The sequence below is a fragment of the Crocuta crocuta genome, unplaced genomic scaffold (genome assembly GCF_008692635.1).
Source record: "Crocuta crocuta isolate KB4526 unplaced genomic scaffold, BGI_CrCroc_1.0 scaffold619, whole genome shotgun sequence".
NCBI lineage: Eukaryota > Metazoa > Chordata > Mammalia > Carnivora > Hyaenidae > Crocuta > Crocuta crocuta.
This window is the reverse complement of record NW_027533395.1, coordinates 3,162,748-3,183,899: the sequence shown is the minus strand read 5'-3', so window position 1 is coordinate 3,183,899 and position 21,152 is coordinate 3,162,748. Positions and strand designations below refer to the sequence as shown.

The 21,152-nt window shown below is 34.3% G+C and overlaps 1 protein-coding gene across 2 annotated transcripts in view; it reads right to left on the bottom strand.

Annotated features, from left to right (window-relative positions):
- SLK (STE20 like kinase) overlaps positions 1–21,152 on the bottom strand; it is a 55,791-nt gene that overhangs the window by 7,072 nt on the left and 27,567 nt on the right. The window contains exons 7-17 of one of the 2 annotated variants that reach the window (XM_077748312.1): positions 20,407–20,488; positions 19,074–19,202; positions 17,361–18,734; positions 15,260–15,390; positions 14,928–15,051; positions 12,670–12,849; positions 10,232–10,324; positions 3,012–3,141; positions 2,216–2,340; positions 1,045–1,233; positions 376–501 (exon numbers count right to left, since the gene is read on the bottom strand). In XM_077748312.1, the coding sequence (XP_077604438.1) occupies positions 376–501; positions 1,045–1,233; positions 2,216–2,340; positions 3,012–3,141; positions 10,232–10,324; positions 12,670–12,849; positions 14,928–15,051; positions 15,260–15,390; positions 17,361–18,734; positions 19,074–19,202; positions 20,407–20,488 (2,683 nt within the window). The remainder of the gene's footprint in view (positions 1–375; positions 502–1,044; positions 1,234–2,215; positions 2,341–3,011; positions 3,142–10,231; positions 10,325–12,669; positions 12,850–14,927; positions 15,052–15,259; positions 15,391–17,360; positions 18,735–19,073; positions 19,203–20,406; positions 20,489–21,152) is intronic. The other variant, XM_077748314.1, reaches the window with a different exon arrangement.

The following is a 21,152-nucleotide window of genomic DNA, read 5'->3' as shown; positions in this document are numbered from 1 at the left end:
AACCTAGAAGAAAATGAACTATTTCTCCCTAAATGAAATTTTAAATGCAGAATCTGCTAACAAAACCACCTACCTCATTTTGAAAACTGTTCATCTTCTTTGCAAAAGAGACTAAAAGTAACATTGCTTTTGAAAGACTCAACTTCTTGGGTTACAATTAGTTTCATGTTTATATTACTCATGGTTATATAAAATCTAAACAAGTGCCTAAGATGCTAAACTGATCTTTACTTGGGCCTATACAGAACACAGACCTCTCAATCCCAGCATTTCCATGAGTATAGTACAGTTTATCCTGCTTCGCTACCATTTCTCAAACCACCGCTCATACTGGCCTGCTCCCACCAGCTCAGCTCTCATGCTTCTCTAGCTGACCTGCAGCTGATGCAGCTCTCGGACATTGGCTTCACACTGCAGCTGAAGGTCCCGCATTTGATTTTCATGTTTCTGATGCTGAGCCATTCTTTCATTTTTCTGCCTCTTTTCTTCTTGAGCAGCAAACTATAAGAAAAAGAAAATACTGTTCACAAGCAATATAATTCCTGCATCTTCCAAAGGAGTAATGAGGAATTTAACAAATCTTAAAAGTACAAAAAACTAAAGCTGCAAGTACTAATATTGTACTGTGATTCACGCTGGAGTCTGTCTACATTACGGCTTTGGGCGGAGCGGGGAGGGCAGGGGCATCTGATTAAAACCTCATTCCTACTATCTGCTCAGTGACGACAGTTCATTTACGTGTGGTACCTGAGACCATAGAAGCACAGTGAGGCCTCAACATTTTAACTTCAAAAGCTGTACAAGTCACCTAACTCCCAGGGTTGGTTTTAGTGCCCAAGATCTGGTGTGGGGCATGGGGCCCTCTGTGGCCACCACCCTAGGAATACTAAGGTGGTATATGCCATGTAACCAGCCCCCGCCCACAAAGCCAAAGAAAATATCAAAAAGCCCAAGGGGCTGGAAATGTTTATGACATAATTATGTGACACTTCTAAAGAACATTCCAATTTTTTAAACTTAGAAGGGAATAACTGGCTTATTTACCTGCTTAATTTTGTCACGGTCCTGATCTGGTGTGGCCGTTGAGTTAATTCTCAAGCTTTTCTTAAACATGGCCATTCGAGTCTTGGCTTCACTGCGCTGAATCTTAGGGAGTCTTGCTCTTTCTTGAGTCTGTCTGTTTTTCAATTCCTCAATAAGTCGCTGATTGTAACGCTGCATTTGTTCTGTTTCCTAAGAAAGTATCAAACACAATCCAGTGATGTAGATATAATTTAAAATTATAATTTTGTATTGAGAGAGAGAGAGACAGAATGGAAGCAAGAGGGAGGCAGAGAGAAAGGGAGACAGAATCTGAAGCAGGCTCTAGGCTCCAGATTCTGAGCTGCCAGCACAGAACCCAGTGCAGAGCTTGAAGTCCCAAACTGTGAGATCATGACCTGAGCCAAAGTTGGACGCTCAGCTGACTGAGCCATTCAGGTGCCCCAGATATAATTTAATACTCAGTACCCACACGTATGCTCAAATGTGTCCTTTTGTTGCTTCCCCAAATTATTCCCTCCTTTGTTGCATTATCAACCAGCAACCTTTCAGTCAAAATATAGTTTATAACAAAAATAAAGCTATTAGTTGGGAAGCCTGGGTGGCTCGGTCAGTTGAGCATACGACTTTGGCTCAGGTCATGATCTCACAGTCTGTGAGTTTGAGCCCCTCGTCGGGCTCTGTGCTGACAGCTTGCATCTTGGAGCTGCTTCGGATTCTGTGTCTCCCTCTCTCTCTGCCCCTCCCCTGCTCATGCTCTGTCTCTCTGTCTCTCAAAAAAGAAAATAAACGTTAAAAAAAATAATAAAGCTATTAGTAAGCTTTACATAAGAGTCCTCTATTGAAATTCTTATTACTAAGGAAGTCCACATTTTTAAGATATTTGAACCATAAATGGAGCCACTATAGCTGCCTTTGAGAGACAGCATGATTACACTGTAGAAGAGGACTTAAGCATTGAAATCAGTCACCTTCCATGAAACTCCTGGAAAAGAAGTTTGCAATCATGATCAAGATACAATTAATTACTCCAAACTTCACCAAAGAAATGTTAGGATTAAAAAAAATAGAAAGGAAATCTAAAATCTATTCTTTACGAAACAGAAGTTTCAAAAATGAATAACTCAGCAAACTTCAAATGAACAAAAAGCAAACCAATTTTCCTTTCATTAACCTTCTCATGGCGCTTAAGTAGCTGATGTCTTTGCATGAAATACTGATCTTTAAGTTGCTGTTTTAGCAGCTGGTGTTTTTCTTGTAAGTGTCGTTCTTCAAGCTCCCAAATTGCAGCTTCCCGAGCTAGAAGAAGGCAATTTTCAAAATGTTACCTTGTTCTTTTTACTAATGTACTTTGGTCTTTATTTTAATATTTACATAAACGTATTCTATATACACTAACTTATACACACTGACATTCTGAACTATAAATGAAGTATTACCAATGGACAGATAATATCTATCACTATTTACCATTCTGTTCTAATGGTCTATGAACAGAGAATGCCCCCCACCCCACAACACCAAAATTCCTTTTAATCATCTTAGTGAGAAAGAAAAAAACCTAAGCTTTTTTTCAAGTGTTTGAAATCTCACTCTATCATGATGCCATTAAGTATACCAACACTAATAAGGCATAATGAATATACAAACTATAACGTAAGGCTCTAGCATCATCTGCACAAAAAGATGTTTTAAGGATTATATGTTTATGTTCACTTCTCCTGTCACAAAGGCATTGATTCTGTGTCTTACAGAATTTCTTAACTTTATAAAGAAATTTAAAAATTTAAATTCTTAAAATTTTACATAGAGCTTTTCCTCTTATTAACCTCAACTTTATCTTTCTATCATTCTAGCAAAGGAAAGCATTCAAATAGTTTCCAATTATTTGATATTATGGATATGAGATACATAAATATATCTCAGCAACGGTCTTCAGATACCATTTTATATATCATAATTTCATATACCTCTCATGAGCTGCTGTTTGTTATTCAGGCACTCTCTTTCAATATTGGCTAGTTCTGCCTTTTGCTGTTGGATGATCTTTTTCAGAGAACCATCTAATTCTTGTTGTTGCTTCTGAACAAATTCTTGTTCCTATTAGACAGTTAACCATCAGTTAATAAGCATCTACTGAGTGAAACATCCATTTATCTATATGACTATATATATTAGTATCTATCAAGATTTTAAAACCAAGTTTCTAAAGTTACCCAGATTTAAAAATCACCAATTATATAGCAATATATAAATGTAGTAGTCACGCAAGACAAGACCAGAAAAAAATACTAGGGTACATAATATTCTAAACTCACTATTAAAAATAATACACATGAAAAAGTCACCCACTCATAATCAGAATGCCCTATGATATGAGTGTCTTTAGGAAAATAATAGAGATTCTAAAACTGACCATTTGTTACACTATCGTGTCGATACAATAAGAAATGCCTTTTATGAGAAAAAGAATAAAGAGCAAATAAGTAAGACACATATCAGAATATTTAATATCTCTAATAAAGACTTAGGAAGAAATACCATGGCAACACTAACAGAGAAAGATAGTTTCTGTATCTATAGCATGTGCCTAAAAAGAACCACAGTTTGTGGACTTAATGAGAAATAGTGCATTGCTAGAGAAATGTGAACTAGGACTCATAAAGTGAGTTACATTTTATAAACATACACAAAATTCCTAATAATCAGAGAATTCTACCAACATGTTTGTGATTCACTCATTCATTCAACAACTATTTACTGAGTACACACTATTTGCCTAAATGCCAAATTTATGCTTTAAAAAAAATCCTTTGATAACTATATAAAAACGGAAATGTTAAAGTGACTTATGGTTTTTATGCTAGATCACACATTCACAGAAGAAAAGGAACAATATCTAAATTGAAGAAATGTAAATTTTGCCAGTAATGTTTGGCTCTCCATCCCTCTCTTGGCAGTTACACCAGTCTATATATGATTAGATTAAGGGGTATTTTGATCAATTTGAGTGTGGATGTAGAAATTTAGGATTTTAAGTGGCACTCTACCCATAATCCCTCCTGTTGCACATCCAAGAGAAGATAAAACCTCAAGATCTATTTTGGATCTATTCTTTGTGCCTTGGACAGAATCTGACAGGACCTGGATCACTACCAGCCTCTCTTCAACGCACAGAGAGTGGGTCTAGCAGTGTTCCTCAAGGTGCATGCCTTACTATGTGTCTGGAGGTAAGAATCAGGGCTATTCCCATTCATGACGTCCTGTGAATCTGAAGTTATAAATACTACTGCCTCATCTGTGTCATAATTAGTACTTCAGCATAAATACAAATACACACTAGCAGAAAGACTAATAAACTGCCTCTGTAAAATACAATTATGAACTTGACTATAGGCAAGTTTTTATCACAGAAAAAACCTACAATATTTAATTTCAACTATCTAGAATAAGGCCATTTGAGTTTTAAAATTTTTTTTTTTTAATGTTTTCCTTCCAGGAGAGAGAGAGAGAGACAGTGTGAGCAGGGGAGGGTCAGAGAGAGAGGGAGTCACAGACTGAAACAGGCTCCAGGCTCTGAGCTGGCAGTCAGCACAGAGCCCGACGCGGGGCTCGAACCCACGAACCGCGAGATCATGACCTAAGCGAAAGTCGGACGCTCAACCGACTAAGCCACCCAGGCGCCCCTTTTTGAGTTTTATTTAAAGAGATACAAAATCTCCATGCCTATTTTTTAGTCAATTATAACAAAGAAAGTTGTTCAAGCTTGTCATTTTCCTACAGTAAATATCACTTATAATAAAAATTGTTTCTCTAATTTCATTGTAAAATTTCTATGTACAAACTTGTATAATCAACTTATTATATAACCTGCAGGTATATCAAAAGGTTTTCACATTTGTACCATTAATTTGTATAAAGGACTTTTAAAACATATCTGTGTAGACAGAAACAATGGGCCCGAATTAACTACTGTAAATATAAATATTACATTTAGACTCAAATAAATCAAATGCAAAAGTACAAGATGGGGGGGTGAATAAATATTTGTGAAAGTTAAAAAGAGTAATTAATAAATACATGCCAGTGCCACAAAAAAGTAAATGGAATTTCTTGTCAATTCAATTTTTGGTCATATTACTCTATTTGTCTAGATAAAGCAAGATAAGAGTTAAGTTCAAAGAAAACCTTTATTAAGTACCTGGTAAATGCTAGGCACTGTACCCGTAATGGGGTTACTAAAATTAAGAAAAGACAGTACTGCCTTTAAACAGCTTCTATTCTAGTGATCCCCAATTGGTTCTATATGTCCACATAAAGAATAGTGGGTCTCTTTCCTTAGTATCACATTTTCACAAGTTTAAAGTAAACCACAGAAAACTGAAAGCAGTGAATACAGGGTCTAGAAACCATGCCACACAATGGATAATAACTACATAATGGAAAGAACTACAGAAGCCTGCCCTAAAGCAGCTAATACATAAGGGTAAAATAAGAGCTAAGACTGTTGTATAGGAGTAGGCAAAACTACCATTGTGCTGCTCCTGAAAGTAAAATAAGAGTTGACAGGTAAGAGTCAAGTTAAGCTATGTATGCAAGTGCCTCCAACAACGAGAATTAGCAAAGACACCGGTTGTCTTAGAGAGCCACAGACTTAAATAATTAAGCAAAGTCTGGATAATTACATAGTCAAGAATACTGTGCAAATAACTTTCTTTGTTTCTTTTCTTCCTTTCTTCTTTCATTTATTTATTTATTTTAATAAATCTCCACCTCAAACTGGGGCTGGAACTCACAACCCCAAAAGAGTCACATGCTCTCCCAACTGAGCCAGCCAGTCAACCGAAATAATTTTTTTTTTTTTCAATTAGTTTATTGTCAAATTAGTTTCCACATAACACTCAGTGCTCATCCCCACAAGTGTCCTCCTCCATGCCCATCCCCCCTCCCCCCCACATCCATCAGTCCTCAGTTTTTGTCAGCATTCAAGAGTCTCTCATGGTTTGCCTCTCTCCCTTTCCCCCATCATTTCCCCCCTTCTTCTCCCCCTTGGTCCTCTGTCAAGTTCCTCCTAATCCTCCTATACATGCAAACATATGATATTTGTCCTTCTCTGCCTGACTTATTTCGCTCAGCATAACACCCTCAAGGTCCATCCATGTTGCTACACATGGCCAGATTTCATTGTTTCTCATTGCCATATAGTATTCCATGGTATAGATAAACCACATCTTCTTGATCCACCGAAATAATTTTCTATATTAAAGGTAAAAATTACCTGAAAGGTGCAGATCCTTCACATACTAATTCCTATTATTTTTTACTTCACAAGAAATGAAATTTTAATATTATTGAGCTTTCTTTAAATTTCCTAACTACAAAAGCCAAGTATAACACATTCACATTGGAATTTGTAATTAGAAATTACTCTTAAGATCTAAAAGAAAAGTGATCTTACATTCCAAAAAGACTGAACAAATTTACCCTAAAAAAAAAAAAAAAAGATGGGTTTGGTCAATAAAAGTAACAAATAATTTAAATGAACACATAAAACTGTAAAATGCACCCCCTAAAAATATAAGTTTAAATACTAATAAGGAATTTTGTCATATTAATCAGACAACTATAAACATTAAAAATACAACTCTGGGTTCCAGAAAACTGTAAGAAAGGGTTATATTATATGGGCTATTTGCACAAAATTTCATTCTAACTCAAAAGCTAAAAATGGTAATGATCAGAAAAGTGATCGTAATTCATAATTCCTCCCTCTCATTAAAAAATTAATGTTTTTCTTATTCTTTAGAAAACTATAGAGACCAACAGCTGCCAATAATAATAATAAAAAATAAGTCTAATTACAGGAGAGGGGAAAGGAGGGGGTGAAATCAAGCTGTATTCTATCTACTCCAGTTGTGTATATCAAACACCAAAAACAAAAATTATAGTGCTAAATAAGCAAGTCACTTCCCTATAGAAACTGTGAGAAAGAATACAGCCTGGAATTCCAGACTCAATTTAAAATTACAGCAAGGAGAACAGCAACTCACTATTCATTATGGACAATTTGAAAAGTGAAAACTAAAGTTAAATGGAACTACAATCACCACTTTTAATGTGCCTTTTCTGACCATATCCATAATTAAAACATATATATAAACATATATAAAATCAAAATGTCACTTCACACAAAGATAAAAACTTAATCACAGCATTCAGTTTCTCACATGTGCAAAGCTTATACTCCTGGACAGATACTTCTTGGAAATGAAAATCTCAAAATTTGTGGTGAGGTGGACAGAAAAAAGAACACTGTGTTTTAAGTGTTCTAATTCCAGCTCTACCATTAATATCACTTGTGACTTCAAGCAGACGGCTTAGTCTTCTGTGGTGTGATTTCCTTATCTGTAAAATGGATACACTCCATGCCTATATGAGGGTGGAGGCAGTAAGAATCAAATGTGAAAAAGCTTTGAAGAATACTACACTATAAAGTTCATTTCAGGTTATTACTATTACTGTCATTACTGACATTATCATCTATAAATCTTCTAAGCTTTAACAAGTGAAGCAAACAATGAAAAAGCACATGTGAGCTGAAGAAAAAGCAGATAAAACGGAAGGAGGCATCCTCCCACAGATGCGTGGGACTTACGTCCTGCAGCTGGGCGCTGGAGACTGCGCAAGAGGACAACTGAAAAGACTGGATCATGGCCTGAGCAACACCCTGCGGGTCAGAGTACAGTGCACCTCCCAGGTGAGAATATAGCTGATGACTTTTTGTAAATGGAAAGAATAATTATACAAATGTTGAGTTTTGGGAGGCCTAGAACAAGTTACCTAACAGAGAGGCCTCTTTCTCATCTGTAAAATGGTTTTGACCTAGATCAGTGGTTTCCAAACTCTAGTTTGTGCTGTTGTTTTTTAAACCAAACCCTCTCTCAAAAAATTCACTACAAATTGTATGCAACAGATGAAAAGTAGTGCTGCTTTAGATATAAACTCTAAGCAGGGACCCAGAACCCTGCAGTCCTCTCTTTTTGAAGAATCCCTGAGGTTCTTCTTCCAAACTCCAGAGCTCTTAAGAGTATAGTTGAAAAACCACTGGACTAGACAATCAAATACATTCTGGCTTCATGACTATATAATTAATATTCACAAGTTCTCAAAATGTTTAAAATTGACTCTGTGAAGTTATCATTTTAGTACCTTCATGAAAAGCAGTAGCTAAAGAGAAATACCTTTAAATTTGCTAGATTACTAAATTCTTTATTAAATTTACAGAAAGACTTTTTCTATTGCCTTCAGCTTTAGTTGAAAATACAGGCTAGCTCCGAAAATTTTATGAAAAAATCACCAACAAAATTTTATTAAAGCATGGGATCACTTAACTCCTTCAAAACTAAATTCTCCATGTCAACTCTAGTGTCTGAAATATGTATTACCTTTTAGAATTTAAAAAGTCTATATTCCTGTACAAGGAAAAACCATATTGTTCTTATCTTGTTTGAAACCCAAACTATCCAAAATTAAATGTGTGAAGCAAGGACTTCCTCTTCATCTATTACTGAACTAAGCTTTTAAGAGTTTTAGATTAAGCACAGAAATAACAGTTTAAATATGAGGCAGTGCAGTGTCGTAGTTCAGATGTGCTTTCATTTCCTCCCCTATAGAATAGAGGTATTAAGAGTAAACTACCTCACATGTTGTGAGTTTAAATGAGTTCATGCAGGTGAAGCATTTAGAACAGTGCTTGACACACAGTAAATGCTGTGTTTGCTATTATCACTTTAACTAGTAATCCCTACACTAGGCCAAGACAAAATTTTTCACTACCTCAAACCAAAAACCTCCCCCAAAATATGAAATTTATTCAGATAGGCTAGTTTCGTTAAATTTTAAATTCCAAAATATTTTCCTTATTTTTCATGGTGTTAAAATATTCTCTCCTTTAAAATTATAAAAAGCAGTTTATCCTTCTGGACAAAAATAAAGTTTTTAATTGTCATTCCATTTGTTATGGTCCCCAGTGCTTTTTGTTTTTTCCATGTTTTTGCAAGAATCTGTATAAGTTTGGGAACCACCTTGTACATCACATAAGACCACATTAAAATGGCAATTGAAAGCAACCATTAACATATAGTCCATGTCTCTTCCTTTAATTGACATGTATTACTACAAATTGAGCTCACCTCTCTCTGCTTCCAGATTAAATGCAAACTTAATTAAAAGAAAAATGATTCCTAGTATAAAAGACCTCATAGAGTCATGAGATAATTCTAAAAAAATCTGTTTAAAGTACTAGCTTATCTAGTTTTATAAAGAATTCACCCATATTAATTGGCTCAGCCTTATCATAACCTATAATAAAGTTTATACAGGCATTATTTTTTAAACTGCTAGATTCTGAATCAAAAAAAACCCAATGTATTTAGTATTTAAAATCTGATTTTTAGTTGCTTATGTTGTTGAGTTTAATAGTAATAAATCTTTGATATATCATTTAACATTACTATTTACGGCTTTTCTTTTAACTCCCAACCTTATAAAAGCAATGGCCTTATATATTTTTTTAAGTTTATTTATTTTGAGAGAGAGAGAGTGAGAGAGAGAGCTTGTGCACGCAAGCATGAGCCAAAGAGGGGGAGGCAGAGGAGGAGAGAGACTACCAAGCAGGCTCCACGCTAACTGTGTGGAGCTCAACACGGGCCTCAAACCCACGAACCATGAGATCATGACCTGAGCCGAAATCAAGAGTTGGGTGCTTGACTGAGCCACCCAGGTGCCCCAACAATGGCCTCTTATAGAGGCATTCTTTTCATGTGTAAAGCCTACACACTCATCCTCTATATTCTGTCATAAAAGTCTATCAAACATTGACATTACTACTTGAAAAATATAAGCTTCTATCATGATTATAAGAAGAAAACAGTGGATTACACATCAACATCCTTGTTTATTTCATTTTGGAGTCAGCTTTCCAAACATTCCACTGTCATATTAGCAACTGAAATATCACCATTAGTGTGAATTTAGTTCTACATAAGGAATGCCCTGGGAACCTATGTACTAGGAGAATTCAACATCATATAAAAAGTACAGTAGGAGTTTAGTCTTTCCACCATGTTCTACTGAGCTGCGAGAATAATGCTGCTTTCTGTTTTTAGTAGCATTAAGCTGCTGCTGTTACCTGAGCATGCTGGCTTTGTGCAAGCTCCTCTTTCCTGCGTTTCATGAGCTCTTTTCTCAGCTCTTTGGGTGCTTTCTCCACTTCATTTATAACCTACAGTGTATAAGCATGCAGGAGGTGGGGAAATAATACTTTCTCCACAGCAAGCATTTATGTAGCAGACAAGCTACAAATCAAAGATTAAAGCTGTTAAAAAGTTCCTTTCAACATGCAATAGTATAGGTGTTAGTTTGTTGAAAAAGAATGAAAGGATAGAACATGCTGAATCTCAGTGCGGAAAGGGACCTCACACCATATAAAGGTTAATGAGATGCCTAATTATCCCCATATATACTCTCTTAAAGAACCAAAGACAATCATTAAAGGATTACTAGCAGTACTGATTCTGAATTAAAGGTGACAAACTCTAATGACCTTGAAGGATCATAAAATTATAAACACATCTACTGACACTATTTGAAATGCTGAAAATAAGGAAAGTCAATGCCATTTATAAAAGTACAAAATTTTGTAACTGGCTTGATAAAACCAAAGTCTAAATTAAATTCATTTAATGAGACTAAAAGAAAACAAAAGGAAAAATAAATGGGTATTATGTTTTCTTTTTTCATCAAACACACCATTTTATACATGGTGTGATAAAAATCAACATATTTGATGATTTTGTGTTGCATCAGAATAACATTCTCCTTTGCTGACAATGTAAGCCAAACTTGTCAACTTTAAAATCAATATTAAAAAGCACTCACAAAATAATAGTATGCTATAATTTATTATAGCAAATAAAGTATATTATAAAATGAAGTATAATTTGGAGCTCCTCTTTTAATTATTTCAAAATCCTAGATATGTATTCCACCTAATAATAGCTCTGTAATCCAACTATGAAAAACAATCATGTGTTTACAAGTAGAAACACCAAAAGCAATCAGATTCCAAATCACCACATGCTATTGATGGTCTGAGAAAGAGACTGATTTTGTTTGAAGAGAGTGTATTTAAAATTCCCCATCAGTAATCCCTCATGAAACCAAATCACCATTAAAAGGAAGAGATTCCCCAAATGCAAGAAATTTAGCAATAAGGAAAAAAATACATAATATAGTTATTTAAAATATGCATATTGTGATCTCAAACATGTTTACTAGCTAAAACCCTCCAGCTAAAAACAGTAAAAATAACTACAAACTTTTACATATTTAGGATTACATTATTTTTCTGTCAGTTTTTTAAAATTTTAACCTGATATTAGAAAATAACGTCTCAATAAAAACTTCTCCTAGTTTTAAGAAAACTGATGTGGAGCCTCAGTAAATTCATATGTCATGGTATATAGAGCAACCCTATGTAAAATATTAAACTGTAAAAAAAACTAACTTTTAGAAATGGCAGCCACCTCAAATAAAATTATATACCATTTCACTATTTACCTAAAGAAATTATAGAATATACTGTATTAATTAACGTTCAATTCTATGCTTTTTAAAGTATATCCTTAAGTTCAGCAATATGATGTTCAGTGTTATACGCAACTTAAATGCTCAATTCAATGAACTTGGGTGTTTTAGATGTACCACAAAAGTGAAAATGCATTTACTAGTTTGGCTGAGATTTTTATTCTAATCCTAAAAGAACTAACCATAATGATTATCCCTGGGGTCTTTTATATCACGAAAAGATAAAGTCTCCCCCTACACTAAAAGTACAGAATAAATCATAAAATCACCTCTGCTAATATGTAAAACTCTTTTATTTTGGGGGAGACAAAGGCACTAATACAATATATAAATCCTCTTTCTGAACCAATGACAATCTTTCATAGTAGATTCTATAACAAAATGGAACAGTTTCAGGAAAAATTTAAAAATGCATTATAATCAAATGACTTCACACAGAATATTTTTCACATGTGATTCTTCAAAGTATCTCTCAATTTGTTGAACTTAGAGATATTATACTAAACTCAGCTTTTGTTTTGGTACAATGCTCAAGAAGACAATCCAACTAACCAAGAAAAAAAATATTAAGCATGAATTAAATATTACAAATAGATGAATTATTGTTGCCACCTGCAAACACAACATGATGAGCTTTCTTGAAGAAATTTCTATAGTGACTTTAACTGTTGCTAATAAAGGAAAATGATAGATTGGAATAAAAATGGATTAGATTTAATTTGAAGACTTGGTTCAAGGCTTAGCTGGACATTTAATAGTAGTTTGTGAACTTTAACGGACCATTAAAAAGCTCTTCTATTACAGTCTTCTTGGCAGTAAAATGAGATTAACACCTGGCCTTACTACTACCCTACACGACTGTTGGGAAGACCTCAAAAAAAGAAATTAGTGCTATTTAACTCTCAAGTATTATTCCTAATTCTTTAGTCTAAAGTGTACATTTAAAAAGTTTTAGTAATTAAAAGTAGTAGTTACACTTACCTCCTTCTTTCGGTTTTTCAACATATTCTGAAATTTGGACAACTCTTTCTCTTGTTCTCCTTTAATGCGTTTGGCTTCATCTCGCAAGCGATTTGTGTGTTCTTGTTCTAGACGTTCGATAGTCTGTTTCTGCTGTTTTTCTAGATTCTCAATTTCTTGATCATATTGACGCTTTTTGCTCTGTAAAACAATGTGGCTCAGGATCATTTAACTTGTCTATCACTCACATTAACTTATTATAATAAAGACATTTATTAAAGAGTACATAACCAGCATTTAAATGTGGAATGCTATAAACACATTAAGGAATTTTTCAAAAAGATGAGCATTTCATTTTCTTCTAACACAGAAAATACTTTTTTCTATTATACAAGTAGTAGAATGTTCAAAATTTTTAAACCATCCAGAAGAATATCCAGTTACTATGAAGTACTAAAGAAAAACTTCAGTGTTTACCCAATAAACTTTCGATAAATCAAGTCTTATCCAAAGTCTATTTTAATACTGTACCATTGCTTGTCATATTCAGATTTACTCTTCCTCGTTACGATTCTTAAACATCCTATTTTATTGAAACAAACCTTTTGAAATTATAAATCTGTTCTTTCAACAAAAGATTCCTGCTTACAAAATACCGGAGTATAACTTTGGATATAGGTAAGAGTTAAATATTTGTAAAAGTATTTAAAAAAATAAAAAGCAAAACATTTTAGAAAATATATTGGGGGGAAAGAGATGCAGTTTTTATAAGGTTCTTTAAAATAGAATGTTAAATACTATAAAAATACTCAATGAAAACAAAAATTCATTATTTTCCTAAGGATTATCAGTTACAATCTAACAAATATAATCAACAATATCATACTTCACAAAAAACAATCCTTACCACTGATAATTACAAGAGCAGCAAAAGAACTATATTCAAAACATGAATACTGTAACACTTGAAATCATCATTTTTCTAACTTACATTAAGCTAGATGTTTAAATAAATTACTGAAATTTTGTTTTACATTACTGACTCCTTTTCTAACTCAAGGTAAAAATTAAAAGACTCAGTGACAATTACCCTTGGCTAGTCAGCATAAATTTCTCTAGCAGCTGTGAATAGGGATGTGGAAGCTTTACTGTAGGAGACAGAGAAGTGTGTTTTGAAAAAAACCCAAGTATTTCTAATACTCAGCCAGGTTTGAAGACAACTATTCTAGACTGCCTTAAAATCTTGGATTCTAGGGGTACCTGGGTGGCTCAGTCAGTTAAGCATCCGACTTCAGCTCAGGTCAAGATCTCACAGTCCTTGAGTTCAAGCCCCACGTCAGACTCTGTGCTGACAGCTGGGAGCCTGGGGCCTACTTCAGATTCTGTGTCTCCCTCTCTCTCTGCCCCTCCCTGACTCGTGCTCTGTCTCGGTCTCAGAAATAAACATTTAAAAAAAATTTTTTTTAAATAATCTTGGATTCTAGAGGTGCCTGGGTGGCTCAGCCAATTAAGCTTCCTACTTCGGCTTAAGTCATGATCTCCTGGTTCACAAGTTTCAGCCCCATATCGGGTTCTCTGCTGTCAGTGTGGAGCCTGCTTCGGATCCTCTGTCTCCCTCTCTCTTTGTCCCACCCCTGCTCACGTGCACTCTCTCGAAAATAAACATTTGGAAAAAAAATCTTGGTTTCTAAATCTGAGAGGTCAAATTGTAACACTAAAAAATTATCCAGAAATAAGCACACCTAAGAACTTTATAAACCATCTACCAGCTTCATGATTCCAGATTTTCATGCCAAATTTGTTTTTAAATGTTTTATTTCTGAGAGAGAGAGAGAGAGAGACAGTGTGAGCAGGGGAGGTTCAGAGAGAGAGGGAGACACAGAATCTGAAACAGACACCAGGCTCTGACCTGACAGTCAGCACAGAGCCCGACAAGGGGCTCGAACCCATGAACCATGAGATCAAACCTGAGCCAAAGTCGGACGTTTAACCACCTGAGCCACCCAGGCGCCCCTCATGGCAAAGTTTAACCAAAGGAAAATGGAAGACACCTATCACACTGTTAAGTCAGTGACAGGAAGACTAAAATAGAAGATCACTTTCAGGCAAAAGGGGGAAAAAAGGAGCATCTAAACCATCAAAGAGATAAAGGTCAGAAATACTGACAAAGCCAGAGAAAACCTAATAATCAAAGAACAAATTCTAAAACATGCTAGTGGGGTTTTTTTAAAGCACCAAATTTCAGTACTAATAAAATGATACAAAATCGAAAACTTTACCATCATTTCTTGCTCAAAGCGCCGGAAAATTTGTTCTCGTTGTTGTTGCAGTTTGCTATTGAGCTGCTGTTGGGCTCTTTGCTCTTCTTTTTGAAGGAATCTTAACTCTCGAAGTTCCTGACGTCTGATGAAATTTAATATCAATAACAGGGAAAGACAGCAAAAAATTACACCTTTGAAGTAATGCTTTTTAAAAACTTTAAAAATATTATTTTCAAATGGAAAAGTAGTAAGAATAATCAGCCAAGACTTTACTCTTGCTTCTATTCTTCATACCTTGCAAAAACTGAAAACAAGTCACAAAGCCAGTTTTAATTATGTTCTCTACTCACCTAAGAAACCTCAACTCTTCAGTTTTGGAATCACTATCTGTAACTATCTTTGACGTGGTTACACTCACTTCTACACCATCAACAACAAATTTGCGGGTCTTCTTCAATGTTTTCTTTTGTCTTCTTGTTTCCTGAGTGAGAGTTTATTTTAGTTAGGCTTTATATAGAAAATACTGGAGACAGAAAACATTTTCTTCTTAAAAAAAAAGAACACAGAACTGTCCATGTATAATTTTTATACCACATCATAATGAGGCACAAGTCATAAAGAATAATTCATATAAATGACTAATTAGAACTTTTACATGTTAATCAATTTTCTTCTTCTTTTGATCTTGTAACTTCTCAGATACCTCTGCTTTTCAGTTTTAGAACCACTGACAAAACACTTAAAAAAGAATGCCCAGGGCTCATCCCTTAATGAATCTAAATCAATAGGTCTGAGGGTGGTTGAGAATTTGCATTTTGAAAAGTCTCCCCAGGTAATTTTTGAACACTGACAGGACTGGGAATCAAAATCCATTTCATCAGCAACAATATTATCAACAGCCCTCCTCCATCTCAGGAACAGAGATTAATGTGTGATTCTGGAGTTACTAGAAAGATAAAATGTCTACTACCTGATAGCTGTTGCCTACAATTTTTTATCAAAACCAAACTCCATTCCTCATCCAAATGCTTTTCAAATCCGAATAGAAATAAGACAAGTATGATACTCTAAAAAACACAGTTTGGCAAACATGTAAATATTGATAGCAGATAATTACTTGGTTTTGATTTGGGGAAAGGGGTTTAAAAGCAGAGGGAGCAAAAGTAGAATGTGAAAATACTAAATTCAAAATGCATTAGAATTTTAGTTTGTCTCTGGCACTTTATAATCACCTTTCTGCAATCTCTTATTATTCTACTCTCCAGGCTGCTAGTATCCTCACACTTCTCTTCCTAACCTCTGAACTATGGTACCCTATCCAGGCTTCCCCTAAAATCTAAAGTGGGCATGCTCCAAAAATATTATCTACCACAGTGAAAACCCAAACTTTCCATTTCTTCAGTTCCTAGTAAAGTATCTCAATTACACAATTAATATCACCTTAATTCTCAAAAAAGTATTCGGATTTTTTTAAAAGGCTAACTTTTAAGTCACTGAATAAACTTCAGAATAATGGAATTCCAGTAGTGAAACAAAATAAACTCAAAGCTGAAGACAATCTAGGCAATATGTGTAATAATTTGCTGCAGACAGACAGACTCATCAGTCATGTCCTGGAGTCCTGTTCCTAAGGTCAGTTTTCTAAGTTGTTCCACTCTTTTCTGCTGCCAACCCAGAGTCTCTAAGTAGTACATGACTCAGCAGTATCATAAATCCATGGGTTCTTATGTTACAAATACTGATTCTTGGGCTCCACCCTCGACTTCTACTAAGCTCCCCCTGAAACTTTTTAAAAATAATTTATTCATGTTGAGGTATACTTGACATATAATAGTATGTTAGTTTCAAGCGTATGACATAATGATTCAATATTTGCATATATTGCTAAATGATTACCCTAAGTATAGGTAACATCCCTAATCATACATACCCCTGGTAACTCTTTAGTACACTAGGATTTGAGAATAGCTCTAAAAGCTCCAAGTGTTTTGCACTTTAGTTTTTAATTTGTTTGTTTTCCCACAATGGTTCTCATGGCAGTTGCGATGACTATGATTAAGAAGGCAAACCTATATGGGCTACTGATAATCAAGGGGTGTTTATTCCCCAAAAGTACTTAAAAAAAGATCATTCTTTCAATTTCTCAATTCTTTCATAGATTATGGGTTCTTGCTAAAATATATTTAAATATGTGCAATAAAAAAATCCAACCACACTAAGTAACTTATACTGCTTACATCAAGTTGGTAAAAATAGGTAGACTATTACCAAAAAATTTAAAGATTACATCGAAAATATCTCTCCTTGGTTCTTTTTAGTTGATTGCTTCATAGGCCTTAAGAATTTCATAGGATTGGTACTACAATGATTTAGGGCTGTTTTATTTTCAAAACATATATCACGTAAACTGTAAATCTGCAAAGTGACAAAGAAGGACCCACATATACTTACTTGCAAAGATATTGATCCACTATCTTTGGTTTTGCTCAGGAAGCTAGAGATGGATAAATTTAAGTCAATGCTGCTATTATCAGCAGTGGAACCAGTGCCTGAATCAGTATCATTTTCCTTTTGATTTTCAGATTCTGGAAGCAACATTGTTTCCGTTTTTGATAAAGCACCTATTTCCCCTTTATTTTCTGCATCTTCAGAATTGATATTAATACTGGGTATTAGAACAGGCTGAGGTTCACTAGGCTGTGAAGAGGAAGTCACATGAGGTTCTCTTTTAATTGGCACTTCACATGGAATTGGTTTTTGCTCTGTATCTATTTGAGCAGTGGCTTCATGAGCATCTGGGGTTTCATTTCCCAAAGCTTTTTGGTCAGTATAAATTACTGCATGTCTGACCTCTATTTCTTCAGTGCTACTGGACTCAGTAATTTCCTCATCCTCATTTGTCCCAGATTCCTCATTGGTTTTTACTATGTTCTCTAAACTGATTAATTGTTCTTCATCTTTGTCTTCCACAGACTTCTGACCTATCTCCTTAGTTTCCACTACATCTTTAACAGGAACTTCCTCAGAACTACCAGCCTCAGGACCCTCTGTGGGCTTACTTACTAATTTTTGGTCTACTTCAACCACTTCATTCCTATCATTACTCTGAGCATCCTCAAGATTGTTTTCAATGGCCTTCTGGGCAACGTCTCCTGCCTCATTTGTTTCTATAACATCACTTGTATCGCTGATCACATCTTCTGGAGTATTGTCATCCTTTCCCAATTTCTCTTGGGTGTCTTCCTTTGTAAGTGCAACTTCATTTTCAACTGTCTGAATGTCTGCCTCTTTTTCTCCAGTCTCTTGAGAAACTAATTCTATTGTTTGAATAGCAGTATCTTTAATTTCTTCAGATTTTATAATCTTATTTTCAAATATCTGTTGCTTTTCTTGATCTCTTTCTTCCTCAGGTTTCAGATTCTGTTCTATACCTGTTTCTAAAATTATCATTATATTATTCTCTTTTCCTTCACTGACAGAATTAATATCCACAGTTTCTTGGTCTTCTGTGTCAGGGAGATTTTCAAGCTTGGGTCTCTTCTCCTCTCTCCCATTTTCCTTGATTACTATTGTCCTATTATCAAGTTCAGCCATAGCTTCTAAGTGAGCATCATTAATATGTTCATTAATATCCGCTGCAGCTTTTTCAGATTCATCTGTGGTAAGTTTTTCATTAAGAACTTTGCTGTTAAATTTATCTTCAGAAGTATTACATTCTGTTTTTTCAGAGACAGATTCCAAAATACAGGCATTTTGTGAAAGTTTATCTTCTTCAGAGCTGGCAATACTAAGATCAGAAGACGCACGCTTACTTGCAGGTATTGGCTGAAAAAAATTTTATATATTTTTAGTTTTAAAACATAACTTCAAGACAGTGACCAAAACAATATATATTTTGTATATAAATAGTATTTAAATCATACATACATGTGATTTAATATCTTAATTAAAATTTGATGAAGTTATAAAAATAAAGAACTGACAAACCTTCACATAATAAATATGACAAAAATGGGTAGCAAGAAGCAAACTTGTTAATCTTTGCCCTAAAATTAACAATTTTGTACTGCTACCTATCAATTAACCCTTAGATACAGGTGCAATCACACCTCAAAACCCAACTCTAAATATTACCTAAATGACATTTCCTTTCTAAATACTGACCAAAGAATTTTCTGTTTCCTCATCATCATCTTCCTCTTTGCCATCTTCAACTTCTTCTGTTACTTCAGCCTTTGCCTCTGCAATCAACTCTCGAATTGGCTTGTTGGAATCAACCGTAACAAAGGGATGCTGTTTGATTATTAAGAAGAGCACATTTAATAACAGCTGAAATGCTGGCTTATAAAATTTCAAACACATAAAATATACATTAAGTGGTAAAAATATAAACATATGAGTAAGAAAAATATAAACAACTTCAGATAATGTTACATCTGGGCAGGGAAGAAGGAGAATGGGATTGAGCAGGAATAGGAACTGCCTGCAACCATATATCTTTTTTAAAGACTCTGAAGGAAATAGGTCAAAAACGGTACCACCTATCTGGGTAACAGGTACATGTAACTTTCTATATGTTTGAAATTTCATAATCTAAATTAAATTTTAAAGCAAGTTTCAAATTGGTACATTTTTAGTTCTTTAAAAGTAACAATATGTTTAAATCCTGTATAATCCTTAATAAAACATTTACAAAAAGCTTTAGAGTTGTTTAGTCTTGCAAATAACTGCTTTTTTGACATGGTTCTAACATTCTTAAGAGTAAGAAGAAATTTTATTCACCTTTGTATACTCAGCAGCACTTAACAATGTCTGTCACAGACTAAGCCCTTCTAAAGTGAGGGTAATAAAATAATAAGAGAAAGTGTGTTCTAGGGATGTACCTGTTGCACCGAACAAGGCAATTTCTTCTGCTTTTTTTCCCCTGAGATAGACAGATCAACTTAATACACTGTAATGCAGGAATTATATAGTAACTCAACCTAACAATAACTGCCTCAAGATTTGTGATTCCGTTTGTCCATCTATAATATTATTCAACAAATTTCTATTTCAAATAGGTCTTGCTATAAAACAAAAGTATCCAATCACTTTAACATTTTTTTTAAAGAGTCAGCAATATTTACCGAACATTTATCCTCACTGTAAGAGATATAAAAAAATTAATTAGCTCATGACTCTGCACCCAAGGAGCTTGCTTTCTACTAACTGGAGAGAAAAACTGCAAGTAACTAACAAAGTGGAAATAACTAACGAAATAAAAAGAACAATTAAATTGAATCAAGAAACACAAAAAGAATGACTTATAAGTTAAATGCCTTTTAGTAATAGCAGCATATGTTTATAAAATAAATGTTTACTACTAAAATGTATTCTGAGTTTCCACAAAGAAACTCAAGTAAAAAGAGACTACACTGAGTGAATCTGAATTTTGTATTCTTCTCAGTAAGATAGTAAAACAATTACACAGTTTGCTGTTTTATTACTCTGATCTTACCTGCAGTAGCTGAGATGTATTCCACCTGGAATCCACATTCTTTTCCAAGCATTTCTTTAGAAAGTCCTTAAAATTTGAAGACCTTCAAAATGAAATTTTAACAATGACATTCTATTTTACCTTGTTGTTATTAAAATCAAACAAAACTCTGATAAGTTATGCTTGCATTTATTATGTATGTAATGGCATTAATTCAACATAAGAAAAGTAGTTCATGAGAATACCAAGATTTCAAAATAATATTAAGATGAATATTAAGATATCATCTGTAAATACAAAATTAAATTATATGTAAGTAGATTCCTAGTTTTAGCCACTGAGATATAGTCATATATTCACAAGTATGCCAAAAATCACAAAACTCCTCTATTATATTAAATTCCATGAATATAAATCAATCACATATATGGCTCACTTTCTCATAGTAAATACTATACTATATACAGTTGTTTCATGTAGAACTCAAATCACTGTTATTTCAAATTTACAGGAAGAGTTAGTATGGTTCTTAATTTTAATGATTATTATTTATTTTGAGAGAGAGAAGGCATGTGCATGAGTGGGGTAAGGGCAGACGGAGAGGGAGAGAGAATTCCAAGCAGGCTCCATGCTCAGCAGAAGCCTGATGCTGGCTCATGACCTGAGCCAAAATCAAAAACTGGATGCTCAACCAACTGAGCCACCCAGGCACCCCTTTGGTCCTTAACTCTTAAAAAAAAAAAAGTACCAAGAATCAGTTTTCTACT